The sequence below is a fragment of the Sprattus sprattus genome (genome assembly GCF_963457725.1).
Source record: "Sprattus sprattus genome assembly, chromosome: 4".
Taxonomy (NCBI): domain Eukaryota; kingdom Metazoa; phylum Chordata; class Actinopteri; order Clupeiformes; family Clupeidae; genus Sprattus; species Sprattus sprattus.
In genome coordinates, this window is record NC_137923.1 from 10,667,714 (window position 1) to 10,682,277 (window position 14,564).

The 14,564-nt window shown below is 42.6% G+C and overlaps 1 protein-coding gene across 1 annotated transcript in view; it reads left to right on the forward strand.

Annotated features, from left to right (window-relative positions):
• Positions 1-1,109: 1,109 nt before the first annotated feature.
• Positions 1,110-14,564, forward strand: part of pex5lb (peroxisomal biogenesis factor 5-like b) — a gene marked incomplete at both ends in the record, with an annotated part of 22,629 nt that continues 9,174 nt past the window's right edge. Inside the window, 4 exons of the mRNA XM_080836112.1 lie at positions 1,110-1,130; positions 10,472-10,564; positions 12,778-12,889; positions 13,581-13,793. Of these exons, the coding sequence (XP_080692238.1) occupies positions 1,110-1,130; positions 10,472-10,564; positions 12,778-12,889; positions 13,581-13,793 (439 nt within the window). The remainder of the gene's footprint in view (positions 1,131-10,471; positions 10,565-12,777; positions 12,890-13,580; positions 13,794-14,564) is intronic.

Genomic DNA, 14,564 nt, shown 5'->3' on the forward strand with positions numbered 1-14,564 from the left:
ACATCCTTTTACCATACAAGACACCAGATCTCTGAACAGGGAACACATAGGACATAGAATTTTCTAAATTACATTCGTAGCGATTTTAATCATGAAAAGCTGACTTGATAGAAATTTTTGTCTGTTCATAATATGTAATTTTCTTGGTAAAAGGAGGACTAGGGCTTGTGGTTCAGTGCTTTAAGATTCTCTATAACATGACTGATTATTTATTCTGCTATGTTTGATCTGGCAAGTTGACATATATCTCTGATATGGACATCTCAATGGCAGAGCCTTCATGCTTTTGTGCCCTGCTCTGTTATCATTCTACAGTTCATTCTCTGGGTCAGATCAATGAAACAGACACAAACCCCCCTTAGGTCTTCCAAATGGCAGTGAATCAGGTTAACATTTGTAGGCTAGTCCTTTCAAACTTTTCATAAATATAACATAAATAGGCCACATTCATACCCCCCCCACACACACACACTCGTATAAAATAGCCCACAATCCGAAGTTCGTTGGATTACTCATCAAATTGGAGTTTATCATAGACTTGAGTCCACTTTGTGTTCTTGCACCCTTTGTTGCCATAGAGCACTATATTGTGATTTATTAATGACACGGGGCACGTGAGTAAACCGTGGCTTCTATGTTGGGCGCACTAACCGGCAGATATACAGAGATGCACAGCAGGCGACACGGGAGGGTGAAATAAGCCTACAGTCCACTGGCCATTCACAAACGCACGTCAGGAGTTAATAGCTGAAAGACGCATAGTTCCTCGGTTACCTCTAACCACAAAAGAAACGCGCTGTGTGGCTTGGACACATAATTTCTCAGCTTTCTCGAGAAGACAAACCAGCACATTGCGTGGCTTGAACGTAACAAACCAGATCCGGCGTGGTGTTTATACTACAGTTCCACCAGGCAATCCTCGCCTCCCATGTGCCCTCAGCTGGATATCAAAACAGGACGGGTAGAGACGTTCAGCACCACAGTTTAGGAGAGCTCCTATTCTGTCTTCCTTCCCCTATTTTTTTTCATGTGTAGGTAGCGAAGTGCACATCAGGCTTTTACTGAAAAACTATCGGAGGCTAAATAAATAACTCTCATTTCGACTGAATATGTACCAGGGGCATATGCAGGTAAGCTGGCGGTATTTTTTGCCCACGGCTTTGTGGTGTTTTTGCAATGGCTTAGGAGGAAAGATCATGTTTAATTACATTTTGTAAAATTACTACTGTCCACCACCGTAGCCAATGATGTCTGCATGGGACCTCAAGCTTATATGAGTAAGAAACGACTGAAAATTATCAGGAACTCAAGTGAGATCCATATTCTCGGATGTTAAGCGAGGGAAGATTTCAACTTACACAAAAAGATCGTGACCAGAACAGCCGATAAGAGTTAATGTAGGCTACTCAATGAATCAGTTTTGACTGCAATTTCTGTTAATCAAATTAAGTTACATCGAGTGTGCTTTGTTGTTGAGTGATGGTTTATGTCAATGCATTGGTCTACTATATGTAAGTTATCTAAATAACAGCCAGGGCCATAACATTGGCTTGTCCAGCAGTGTCTTGTTTAGATATTTAGTTAATTCCATTGGATGCTGATGGTGAAAGAATTGTATGCCTCCTTCTATCAGTTCTACTAGTAGCCAGAGCATCTTACAGAGATAGTACTAGTATTCAAGATAATATTTATATAATCAAAGGAAGTCTATTTTATGCAGTTTGAATTGCAGAAAAGCAAAACCTGCATGGAATAGAACACAGAGAAATGTATTTTCCACAACAAGAGTAATAATTTCATAATCATAATTTCATATCTAAACTTAATTTAATCCTGAAAAGAATAAAACAGTATTAGCCTATAACTAGTTACACGTAGCCCTACAACATTTTCTGCTATGATATTTAACAACTATAATAATAACAATATTGATAATAACAATAATAATAATTGTTATTATAATTATTATCATTATCACTATTATATACTAATTGAAATACTGTTTGTGCTATGTGCTGAACTTTATACTTACTGTAACCCTGAGGGATGTTACAACATGTACATGAATCCTCAATTTTACCTCCCTCATATGTCATATAAAGATTCTAATGCACACTGATTTCTTGAGACCCCAATCTTCAAACTCAGTTTTACCCTGGAAGGGACGAGCCTTGGAATGGAATTTATGGTCCATCTTTTCCACCAACCCTGGAACTAATAATGCATTCAATCACATTGACTCTACCATTAAAACAGTGGAATGCGAGCCCCAAGCATTCCATGGATACCCACACTATGGCCACTGACACAGGGAGATGCACAGCGCAATGTAAACATCCATGTAGTATGAGGTGCACATGGGAATTATGTGACCTTCAACAATATATGAACTGGCTGCTGGCCTCTCTCGCACAGTGCTTACACTTTGGGGTGAAATGTGCCTTTATGAGGAACCATGTTTCCTCTTCATCAGGCTAGTAAACACTAGTTCTCATCTGATCACTGTGTGCTTTCTACATATGGGAGAGAGTATCACCCATTCACCCCAGGCAAGTGATGGTGTGTAATACTTCGTTAGATGAATCCATGCAGTGAACGGCTGAAGACATCCTAGATTTGAACTGACTTTCCAGAGTTGACTTTTATTTGATTTTATGTGATTGATGAAACAGCAATACAACAGTTTGCTGCCATAATCTTCGATTCATGTCGATTTATATCCACTTTTCATTCCATAATCAGGCAGATTGCTCAGAATTGATCAGGAGTGACCGTGTGCAGTTACATTACATTACTTGAGCTCTACCAAATTCATTGAACAATTGCGACACGCCACAAATGCTAATATTTTTGAAAAACATTACTTTGCTTGTTTTGGTATTAGGATGTTCACACATTACTCATGCGGTATGTGTGTCTGTGTATCTTAACCATCATGAATGATGTGGAAAGTGCTTTAGTGATGATGTTATCGAAAACTGCAAACAAAGCCCCAACCCCCTAACTACCCCTCTCTCAGCCCCCATACCATTTCATGACCTTTTCGGACTTAACAGTGGATTTCAGGATACGAAACATTGTCCATTACCTACTTTAAGCCTGGAAATAAATCTCTCTAAAAGAGATCTCTCGTTCCTCACTCCTCTCACGTTCCTCACTCCTCAAAGAGGATGCACATCAGTCCTGAGAAGCCAACTAGGATTTTCTCACCCGGAAAATGTGCTGTGCTGACTACTGCTGGCTTGACTAGTGCTTGTGGCAGTACACTCCCCTTAGGCGGTACTGTCCAGATCCCAGGGAGTCATGTGGATGAAACTCACACAGAACTGTACATCACACGATAAACAGAAAAGGTTGATTGCTTTGAGATACTATGAGAAATCTTCCATTGCCACTGCAATAGGGGTGCATTACATCCGTTAATTTAGTAAAGACTTGGCAACTTGATGTGGAAGATTATCCCATGGTTGTTATGAAAGGCTCTCTGTCAGTAGTACAGTGGGGGATGCTCGAACTTCATCAACACAGGTGGAGGTGCTATCACGATGGCTCAGGCTCTTTGTCAGGTCATCACTAGGATGGCTGCTTGGCAGTGGCTTCTTATTAGCCTAGCTTTTCCATCTCTGCTCTTGTCTTGAGTAAGAAGCAGGCATATTCTCAATACTCCTCCTGCACCATGTGGGAATTTGAGTGATGGATGACACGGGTGAATTTTCCTCTGTGCTCGTTACTCTGCAGCGACACCTTCTGTCAACTCAGAGATGATAGAGAGGCCGGTGATACGAGGTGAAAAAAACACTCCCTGTACCTATTTGGCAATCGGCATAGTTGTTGTGTTACAAAGAGGATTTATGACTCTCCAGTAATTGGCAGTTATAAATTGAAGCCAAGTAGCAAAACAACAAAACTGGGGTGATGCATTAAGTGAACGACTGCACAGGAAAAAATGAAAACCCTAAAATAACCATGGAATTAGTGTATGGGGAGGGACAGAGGCCATTTTATTGTAATTGTCACTGATCCATGTCTGACATTGAAATAGTGGTGTACGTTCAGATTCGGCAATCGTCTCAAATGTTCATAGTTCATTGTCTGTGCAAACAGACACAGTGCCTGGCAACCTAAGAATCTCAAGGGAATGTAGCTGTGAAGCCCAGCAAACACTGCTTTTAATGAGCCATTTATGGCACCTGGGCCTTTTATGCGAAACAAACAGCAAACGGTTTCTTTTCATCTGCAGAGACTAAAACCATAATGCAATTTGTGTATAGCATCAACATGATGAAAAAAAAACAGTTTTAAATTGACGGAAACCTCTATATTTAGTTGCTTTTTTGATGAACAGGGTGAACTAGTAGTGATAATGTAATATGTATTAGACCATAACCCTAGATAGATAAATTGGATGCTATATTTACATACTAAATGCATGTGTAGTGTTTAAAGAAAAATATAACTGTGGAAGATTACAGAGAAGTATATGTTAACACCACTATTTGACATTGCCATTTAGTTACACTCATCATTCCACTCAATGACTAAACCAAGCCATCCTTCCCATAAGCAACTTCACATAAGCACTCTGCTGTCTCTTGTGAGTGCGACGCTTTGTAGAACAAGAACCGTCATGCATCTGAAATTGAAGGAGTGGAGCCAGAGAGGAGGTCCAGCTGAGAACAACACCGTAACCCTACACTGACATCGATTGGTCCGTCGAGACTTTTGTCAGCAGAGGTCACAAAACAGGAAATAGCCAATTGGAGATGGTCAGGTGATGGAAGGATGGCCAGTTCGAAGCGCCTAAAATATCTCCATTTAATCTCCAATCATATAAGTGTCCCACACATTCCTCAGTAATATGATTTGAAGTATAGGAGGCGATTCGGGCCATGGTTGCAGGCGAACCAATCACATTGCATCACCTATAACTGTGTTCCTTTCCATTAGTGGTCTTGAAATAGCTGGTTACTCATGCACATGAAGCAGCCTACCTTGTGCCATTCACAGCAGAAACACACCAGTGCTCTACTCGGCGTATTTAGGGAACTGTGAAACGCTAAAAGGAGGAGACATGAACAAAGGAAGCAGGAAATGATGTTTGCGGATATAAAGCCATATAAGTACTCCGGTCTTGCACAAAAGACGTAGGCACACCCATGGCTTCTCTTCCTTGCTGTTCGGAATCACAGTGTGGTCCAGCTGAGGATTTGGCACATTATTTGGTTTCCACAACCCATGGCAGATCCTACGTCGAAGTCTCACCGTGAGTCACCGTGCCTTAGAATACAGCATAAGCCTCCTCTATCAGACCCAGCAGACGAGGTCAGAACCTAGTAGGCTCAGTTGCAGATGTGGAGGTGGAAGTGGAAGTGGAGGATTAGTACAAATTGAGGCCAAAAGCATGCGTGTGTTGGTCCGGGCTTTAAGAAGGCTGACATGGAGCCATATTCACATGTTTGGAATACTCTCTCCTGGCTATTTCTGGTCCTTCTTACACCCGGTAAATCATGGCGCCCCGTGGCTTAATTTGATGCCCGCTTCACATAATTGAGGTCAGACACCACGCGAAAGTTTATCACCCATAATATCATCACAATCGACTAATGGCCCAGGAATGTCAAGATACTGGGAGAACCCAGAGCACTGGTTAGACAGCACATCCTTTTTCACTGTCAAGAGCCAAAGAGCCAGACACTTAATTATTTAACAACTAGTGTTACTCACAGACACATATTGATGTTTAACCAATGCCAAGAAGAGTTAGAAGAGCAATGCTTCACATTTCTGAGTACTGTTTGATAGTAGCAACCTACGGCATTAAATCTGCCTGCTAACAATTAACACACAATTCCATCCATAGTTATAAAAAGCTAAATAAAAAAAAAGTCCAAGCTTAATCTGACAACCACATTAACATCCGGACAAATGGAAATGAGAGGCTGCAGGCTATCTGAAAAATCCTTGTGTCGGTGATATGGTGTGTGTAGGGTCGTTGGGTTGCTAGCTGTGGGAGCCTGTGCCTGTGGCTGCTTTGCTTCTGGGGCCTCTGGTTGAAGACTGATGAGGTGTGAGGACAGAGCATCTCTTATCTGCATACATTCACACCCCAACGGGTTCTCGTGTGCATCACAACGCTGCTCCGCTCTGACTGACTGACAGACTGAAAATGTATGTTTTCACAAAGGCCAATATCTCCCTGGCGGATGTGTGGCAGACACATATCAAAAAGGCTTTTTCCTTTGTGTCGTGAGCTCACTGTTTCCGAACACTGGCCCACAATTATTTAATTTTCCCTTGGACATGGCCTGGCGCTTAATGGCTGCACCACCCACCCGCATACATTCATGTCATCTGTCTAAAGCTCTCTCATTGACATCCATTTATGCATCAAGCAGATTGAACATCGCTCAGTAAATCCTTTGCTTCTCAGCTGATTGGGATTTTATATGCATAACCCATAGTGCAATGCTGAGCAGCGATTCAGTGGTTGTTCTTCTTTTATTTCCTCACAGGAATCTTACCACCCACATGGGGCACTCTTATAGAAGACAGGCAGTTATTGTGTAGAAGAAGAGCAGATGGCTTGCTCTTTTCCAATTCCTGCTTTAATCCTCTTGCAACGATGCAAAGAGAATAGAGTGGAAATCCCACATTACCAGCTGTAGCTTCTTTATATTCACCATTTACACCCCAGTGTAATACCAATGAGACTAAATCCTCACCATATCAGAGCATGCTTATCTACTGTGTGTGCCTTTATGTTAGGGAGGGGGGGGGGGGGGGGGGATGGACAACAGCTTCTCAGCTGGAATTTGGAAGGCACCGAAAAACAGATATACAGCTCTGCCACACCGTATTGTGCATACGGCGAGTGACCTTGTGGTGCAAGCCGATCTGACAGAACGTTCAATCACCACGTCAGGTTCTGCCCTATCAGCTGTTTGGTCCAAGCTTAAAGTAGAACACTCCGCTTCAGGGAGATGGATGGGCTTTGGGCAAAACAGCCACAAAATGAACCTATCAAGCAGCACACTTAGGACAGCCATTCTTACACAGGATTTCAAAAGTGAGTCAGAGATTAAACTAGTTTGATTGACAGATCGATAGAATAAAACTGACTTTGCTGTTGTGTTTGCACTGTCATGCATGATACACTTATTCTGTATATAATACAACTCTGTATTGTTGTGGTTAGCATGTGAGCAGTGAGTCTGTGCTGAAGTTCCTTCAGGGGTGGCATTGAATGGTAGTGTAGGTAAAGCTGAGGCTTCCCATCATCCCTTTGTAAACTCAGCCTTAATCTGGTGTCACAGATGGGCCTGGGTATGGAGCCTCCAAAAAAAAGGGCCTTGCTCGTTTTGTCAGTATCACTGTAATTTATCCACCAGATGTACCACAGACATGACACCATCGAAGTGTGTTCATACCCCACCCCCAACCCCCACACACACACAACCTGACCTTTCACACGATCAAATGGACAGCTTCCCAGACCGGCCAGCCTTAACTGACATCATAGGCTTGGTGAAGGAAAATTAGGCACACCTGTTCTGGTCAATCAGTGGGTCATTTTTGTCAGTTACAGGGCCCTGTGCTGGCAGTCGTCATCATGTTCCAAAATGGTGAGTCACTGGTAATCCATCACAGAATTATCTATGTTACTGTAATCCAGCCCCAGACAAAGAGTCAGCAGTCATTGAGATTTTGATACTTCCCCACGTCTGTTCCCAGAAGGCCAAGTATTTTCGAGGGATGGAATGTATTGCCCATCGAATTGTCTGCCTGTGTATCCGTTTGTTTAATTTAGAGACTATAACCATCTGCAGGAGAGATTACAGAGCGTGTCATATTCACACACACTGCACCTCAGAAGATAAAGATGCCAGCTGTTTGGCTGGTTTTCCTTCACTGGTCAGGATGTGGACTACAGTCACACTGCAGAGTGGTGGAGCGGCAGGTGTGTGTAAAGACTACAGGGACTGCGCTTGGAACAACATTGCCAGAGGGGAAGGGAAAAAATTAGATGCTCCTGTGCTTTTCATTAAAATGAGTGTTGCTGATTTATTTACAGTGATTAAAATAAGTGCTCTGGGGCTCCAGCTTTTACACCATGTGCCATCTGAATATCTACAAACATGGTCAACATCAGATTTGATAAAAGTCAGTCTGATGTGGTTATTCCTTGAAATGCCAAATTTCAAAATACCGTTTCAAGTCTCCCTTAAAAAAATAAACAGATTACATCAGTAGTTGCTGCTGTCCCTAATTCCCAAATCCCCCTTTTAATCAGAGAGTGCTGGGCAATGAAGTTCTGATTACTTTGCATGCAAACCCAGCTGTGGGCACCCAAATGAGTGGCCATGAAGGGGAGGCGATGTGAGACGAGGGGAGCTGTATTCTAAAAATCATAGCGGTGTTGGAGGGAGGACACCATGCAGGTGGGACCATAGAAAAGCTGCCCAGTCAGAGCATTGCCACGCTAGCTCTCTGGCTGCTACTCATCCCAATCTCCACGCAAAAACACAGCCACAATTTTTTTATTTTTAGATTTTGATGTAATGCCGACTCCTAAACTTGCAATGACTCCACAGCACTTTGAAGGAAGAGGCTCTTGCAGTGCGTGTGGAAGGGCAGACAAGAAATGGATGAGACTGAGGTAGGGTTACAGCCCGAGCAGACTTGTATTTGGATGGGTGAGCTCGGAGGGAGGGTGATTATGCAGGTGGATGGATGCGGCTGGATATCAGGGCGGGCAGCCGTGGCACTGCAGCACGAGCACTTCATAAATAACTGTCACAGTCCAAAAAAAACTAAGAGGAAAAGACAGAAGTCACAAGACAAGGCAGCAGACAAAGGAATCTGAACTTTCACACCAACAGTCTCTTGTAGGAGTGATACAAAGAGTCGAATGAGAATGATGTTGCTTCTGAATGTCCACAAATCTTTTTCTTATTGCTTGGACACATTTAGGCCAGCCTCTGTTTGAAAAACCTCTAACATTGAAGCACAGAACACAAATACTATCATGGGACAAAAGGAAACTAAACTGAGGTTATGTAACGATGAGACATTCAGTGTAACTTCTCTGCATCCCTCAAAAAGTGCATTTGCAGGCACGAAACCAACGGCATGTAGCACTGTTTAAATATGCATGGGCCTTTCTATAAATGGTAGAGTGAGGGAGTAAGCATCATTCTTGAAGAGGGTTTTCCTGACTCGACACTTATCAACCTTCATGAGGATGACTCACCCCATACTGTAGTGATCTTTAGAGGGACGGACAGTGGCCTTGACGAGGTCCATTACAGTCTGTCCCCCATGAGGTATGTTGAGGTTAAGGCTGCATGATGCCCTTGAAACTTTTCTTAGATGTCTTCCAAACCCATAACAAGGCCTCTAGGGTTGAGAGGGAAAGCATTTGTGCCATGCAACTGTGATTCATATTCCATCATTTCCTTTTCTTATGTGTGGTTTACATATTGATCTGATTTAGTGCTTGTGGTCTACTGTATAAAGCAACTTTTCAATAGTTTATGAGACATTTGCTTTTCTGAATGACAAGAATGCTTATCCACTATTCTATTATCCTTTTTCATTCATAAATCAACATGAGTATTTGTTCTTTCTGTGTTTATTTGTTTTGCAATATCATGTTATCTCAGTAGAGACCTCCGCTGCTGACCTGATCCAAAGTGTCACCAAAACAGAAATGAACAGTCAGATGTCTGACTCATCCAGAGATACAACTGACAGCTGACATGAATCAGCTACTCAGTACACATCAGTCGATCTTATTCTATCATCTGTCCATGCCGTGCTTGGTTCGAACGGCTCTCCGCATCGTCAGACGTAGCCCCTGAATCGCTCTCGGTGCCGCCTTCCCCAGGTCCCTATGGTCTCGGTTAAGTGCTTAATGCTGTCCAAGAATGGCAGGGGGTGGGGAGGTGGGAAGTGTTAAAAGCACTGTTAGAAGGTCTAGTGACGAAAATGGACTGCGCCCGGCTCAGTCACAAGGCAGAAATGGCAGCTGTTTTAAAATCACTCTCATGGTGTGGCCGATGTTGACTCCAGAGGATGTTAAACCAGTTTGTCATGTCAAGCTAGCTGACTCGTCAGGAGGCATATGGACGATAAACTATGTTCTTAACATAACCTTGAGGAATAAACTTTAAAGGCTTCCAATTGGATGAAATAAACAATCAAACAATATACCTGAGTATGTCTGCATTGTGGTTTTGAATGACATGTTAGTGTTACAGCTCTGGTACCATTAATCATGTAGCTTACATTGACAGTGACCAGTGTCCGAAAAACAAAACAAACATGGGTTTCAGACCATATCCTGTAGATTGGGCCTTCCTCTCTGATTGGCCTCATAAGTCACAAATTTTTCCACATAGCCCTCAGGCAAATCAATCTAACGACCTGTACCTAAAATTGACACAATCCACTGTTGATTTCATTGTTGTAGGGGAAAGACTCTAGGGTTGTTGCCATGGTGCTGAAGGAGCTACCAAGTAAGGCATCTTCAGAAGCAAACGCCCTCCTCACCGTGACAACCAAGGTGGGGATAACACAGCCACCCACGGACAGGACGTACCTAGCCTTTCCTGGTATGGTAATAGTGGCACTCAGTATATGGAAGGGCTTGGTGCAACCTGCTTTGTCTGGGTTATTCTTTTTAAACAGCACATCCAATACAAGATGTGCAAATTGTTGTAGTGATCCGCTTCTTTTTTTAAAAGCTGCTCTATGGGGCTATAAATAATTTTTGCTTAGCCTGCTTATGCTATGGTATGCTTGCCATACTTTTGCACTTGCACTTGCACTTTGTGAAGTGTATATATATATATATCATGCTTATTATATTTGCCAACACCAGTGTCCTGGATAGCATTGATAATGACCTTTTGCTTGTACATACAGTATATGATTAAAATAGGATGGTAGTCTTTGTCATGTTAATGAAACAAATAGTTTCCTACCAGCCCAGTAATGGACTTACCAGACACAAAATCTCTAAATCAGCACTGGACAGTAAACAGATGTTCCATTCACACATGTAAAATATTTAAAAAATACATTTTTTTAGACCGAAGGAGGATGATTTCTTATTCCCCATAAGCAGCTTATAGCTGTCCATCTTTGCTCTCTTGAGTGCAAACGACTGCCGCGGATACCATTTACAGTGAAATGAATCCACCGCAGTCTTATCTTTCTGTTGGATAGTTGTATTTGATTATGTTATTTTCTTTCTCTGTGAGCTGCATGTCAATAGTGTGTATATTGAGATGCATGCATGTCATTTTTTCTGCTTTTCTAAATGTGCATTTGATTTGATTTTTTTTCCTCTCTACCTCATGGTGAAAAGTGGCGTTCTTCACTTCTGTAGTGGTTGTACTGTTTTACATGTCTTGTCCTCTTGACGTGGGTTTTGTGGTTTGTGTACGTGGTTTGTGAAATTGTGGAGTGCCTCTGTGTGCACTGTGCCACATACATGGGATTCTCTGTGTTATGTGAGATAGAATGACAGTATATGAGTCTAGCAATCTTAAAGCAGTAGCAAATGAGTATAGTTGTGATATTTGTATGTCTTGGATGATAGCCATCATGTTGAAGAATCTGATTACTAAAACATCACATAATCGTGTTTGTGTGAAATCTTAGTTTCTGTTTCTAATCAGAATGAGGCTATACACAGAACACATCAGTGATACTGGCTAATAGTCTCTAATGCCAATACCATTAATAATACTCAGTATGACCATGGCTATCATGCTCCTGTTGGATGTTGGCAGGCTCAGATCATCTCTAGACAGCGCAGGAGAGTGGTGTGCTATAAAATGGCTAATGTCTTGCAGAATAAAATATTCTCCAGTTTTTAATTGCATTGAACACCTGGAAGTCATATGCAAATGACTATGCAATAAAGTGTATGTGTGTGTGTGTGTGTGTGTGTGTGTGTGTGTGTGTGTGTGTGTGTCTACTACATTTATATGCAGAAGAAAAGCTCTGGAAATTCACACAAACACATGACTGCACTCGGCCTCTTTAAGAGCCCATTCACATGATTTTACCAGGGCCGGATTAACCCCGCTGGAGAGAGGAGAGGGACTCAGATTGTGATGGATGCTTTCTCTGTTGACCCAAGTGAGGAGCATCTATATTCCCTCGTAGCTGAGTGCCTGAAGGGGTCAATGTAAATTTCACTGACATCGCTCCACTAATGCATAGAAGGAGAATGATCTGTCAAAAAGAAATAGGCTATAGCACTGAGGAGTACTCCCATGGTGAATGCAGCACAGTCTGTCCATACTGAAGATCAGTGTCCAACCATATAAGACACTGTGTTTCAGAACACAGTTGTATATCATTTATTTATTTTGACAAGTTACTTCAAAATAACATGCTTGATGCTATCTGTTATTGTCAGTATGTGAATCCTAAAACTAATTGTGTAATTCAGTTGCATGCTTCATTTAATTTCACGGAATCCCTGTAAAGTACCATTAATATCCTGTCATAATTCATGAAGTTTAATGTCTTAGAGACACCATGAATGACTTACAGATTGCAAAAACAGTATGGTGCCAATTATGCACATGCCCATAATTATACATACGCAGCAATAAAGCCCATCCCTCAAATGTGATTTTATGGTGGAGGAGCAAGGTTATGGAGGAGGAGGAAGGTTGTGGAGGAGGAGGAAGGTTATGGTGGAGGAGGAAGGTTATGGCGGCGGCTGACGTCTCTGCGGTGGGTTTCTGTGTGTTGCAGCTGGCGGGTGAACAACAAGAAAGCCGCCCGCTTTTGAGCCCCTCCATCGATGACTTCCAGACTGAGACCAAGAGTGATGGAGCCAGCCGGCCGGTCACCTCCAACACAGCAGGTCCCCTTCAGCTCATTACTCCTCGCATCTGCTCCACCTCTCCTCTCCTCTCTTCTCCTATCCTCAACTCCCTCCCTACCTCCCTCCCTCCCTCACCTACTCCAAGCATATGCGCCAGTCTCAGTATATGCACTCTCTCTATACAGCTGCACACAAATGTTATGTAGGCCAGCTGGAAGAGAGAGAGGGAGAGAGAAAAAGAGGGAGGTGTTTGCCTTTCTGATGTGTTTAAATTTGTTTTGATATGGATATGAGGCAATAAATATGTATGGGGTATTTATAGGCCTTTTAGAGGGGAAATACTGTACCACCCCAGCCTATGAGCTATAAGAAGCAGAGGCTCTGAAACCATTGTTAATGAGTTAGTATTACCTCTTGTTTCTGGACATGCATGCATGTTGATGTACTGGTCTTGGTGTGGATCGCTTTGCCTCTGTTGTTGTTGCTCCAGTCTAGCAGTGTGAAGATTAATGAACCTTGCCTGAGTGAGCTTTACTCTGAGTCTGGTATTCCTGAACCCTGCCTGAGTGAGCTTTACTCTGAGTCTGGTATTCCTGAACCCTGCCTGAGTGAGCTTTACTCTGAGTCTGGTATTCCTGAACCCTGCCTGAGTGAGCTTTACTCTGAGTCTGGTATTCCTGAACCCTGCCTGAGTGAGCTTTACTCTGAGTCTGGTATTTCTGCTGTCCAGTTCTGTCCCCAGCTCTGGACTTAGTGGGCCTGAGTGAGACCAGGGAGAGGAGATGGAGCTGGGACAGGAGGAGTCCTCTGGGGTCTCGGAGGGAGGGGCGCAGATGCAGCCCTCGCAGGAAGAAGCAGACAGACGAGACAGAGCTGATCCAGGTTGAGACGGAGGAGCTCTCCCCTGGACCTCTGCACCCTGAGAGGATATCTCTGGACTCAGGTGCGGACCGTGGGCTGGGAAGTAGACTTCTAGGCAGCCTATTCATTGGACATCGTAAAAGTAAATCATTGAAAGGATTTACTATCATGAGATGAATCAAGGGCGATTTACTTTTTATAGATAAGTAAAAACAATAGATAAAAATACTACTAGGAGAAAGCGTATATTTAAATTGTCATCCAAATGGGTCTGCCTTCTATTTTTATGAGGTTGGGACAGAGATGAAATATTCACACTTGATTGCTTGGCTTTCATTGAATTAATGCTCTTAAGATTCCCCTACCCCTCCAAAGGAGCCCTAAATCCCTTTAACAGCACATAGTCAGGGGATCAGTCTTTGATCTCAGCGTAATGATTATGAATTGTGCATCTGGTAATTATGTTAAAACCTTTAAGCCACACATCTACTGTGTTGGCCTTTTTTTTTCCACAGTGGCCCTCTTTGTCTAAAATGACTTCAACAAGAACACATGATTAAGAGCTGGTAATGGCTGATTTGAATCCATGCTCTTGTTGTAATTAGTTTTTTTTTTTTTTAAACCTAGTTTTCAGTGTCTCATTTTTCCGTGTCACTGACTGACTGCCCTAAAACAGAAGTAGGAAATGGACTGGAAAATAAAATCAATTTACTTCAGCCTTTGGAGGCGAACTCTGACTGGCATCATGCAATATGGGTGGGGATGGGAAATGTCATATTGCAAGTAAAAGGGCCGGATAGATCTGATTGCCAAACTGGTTCTTAAGATAATAAGATGCCTAGAGGTTTTGGCA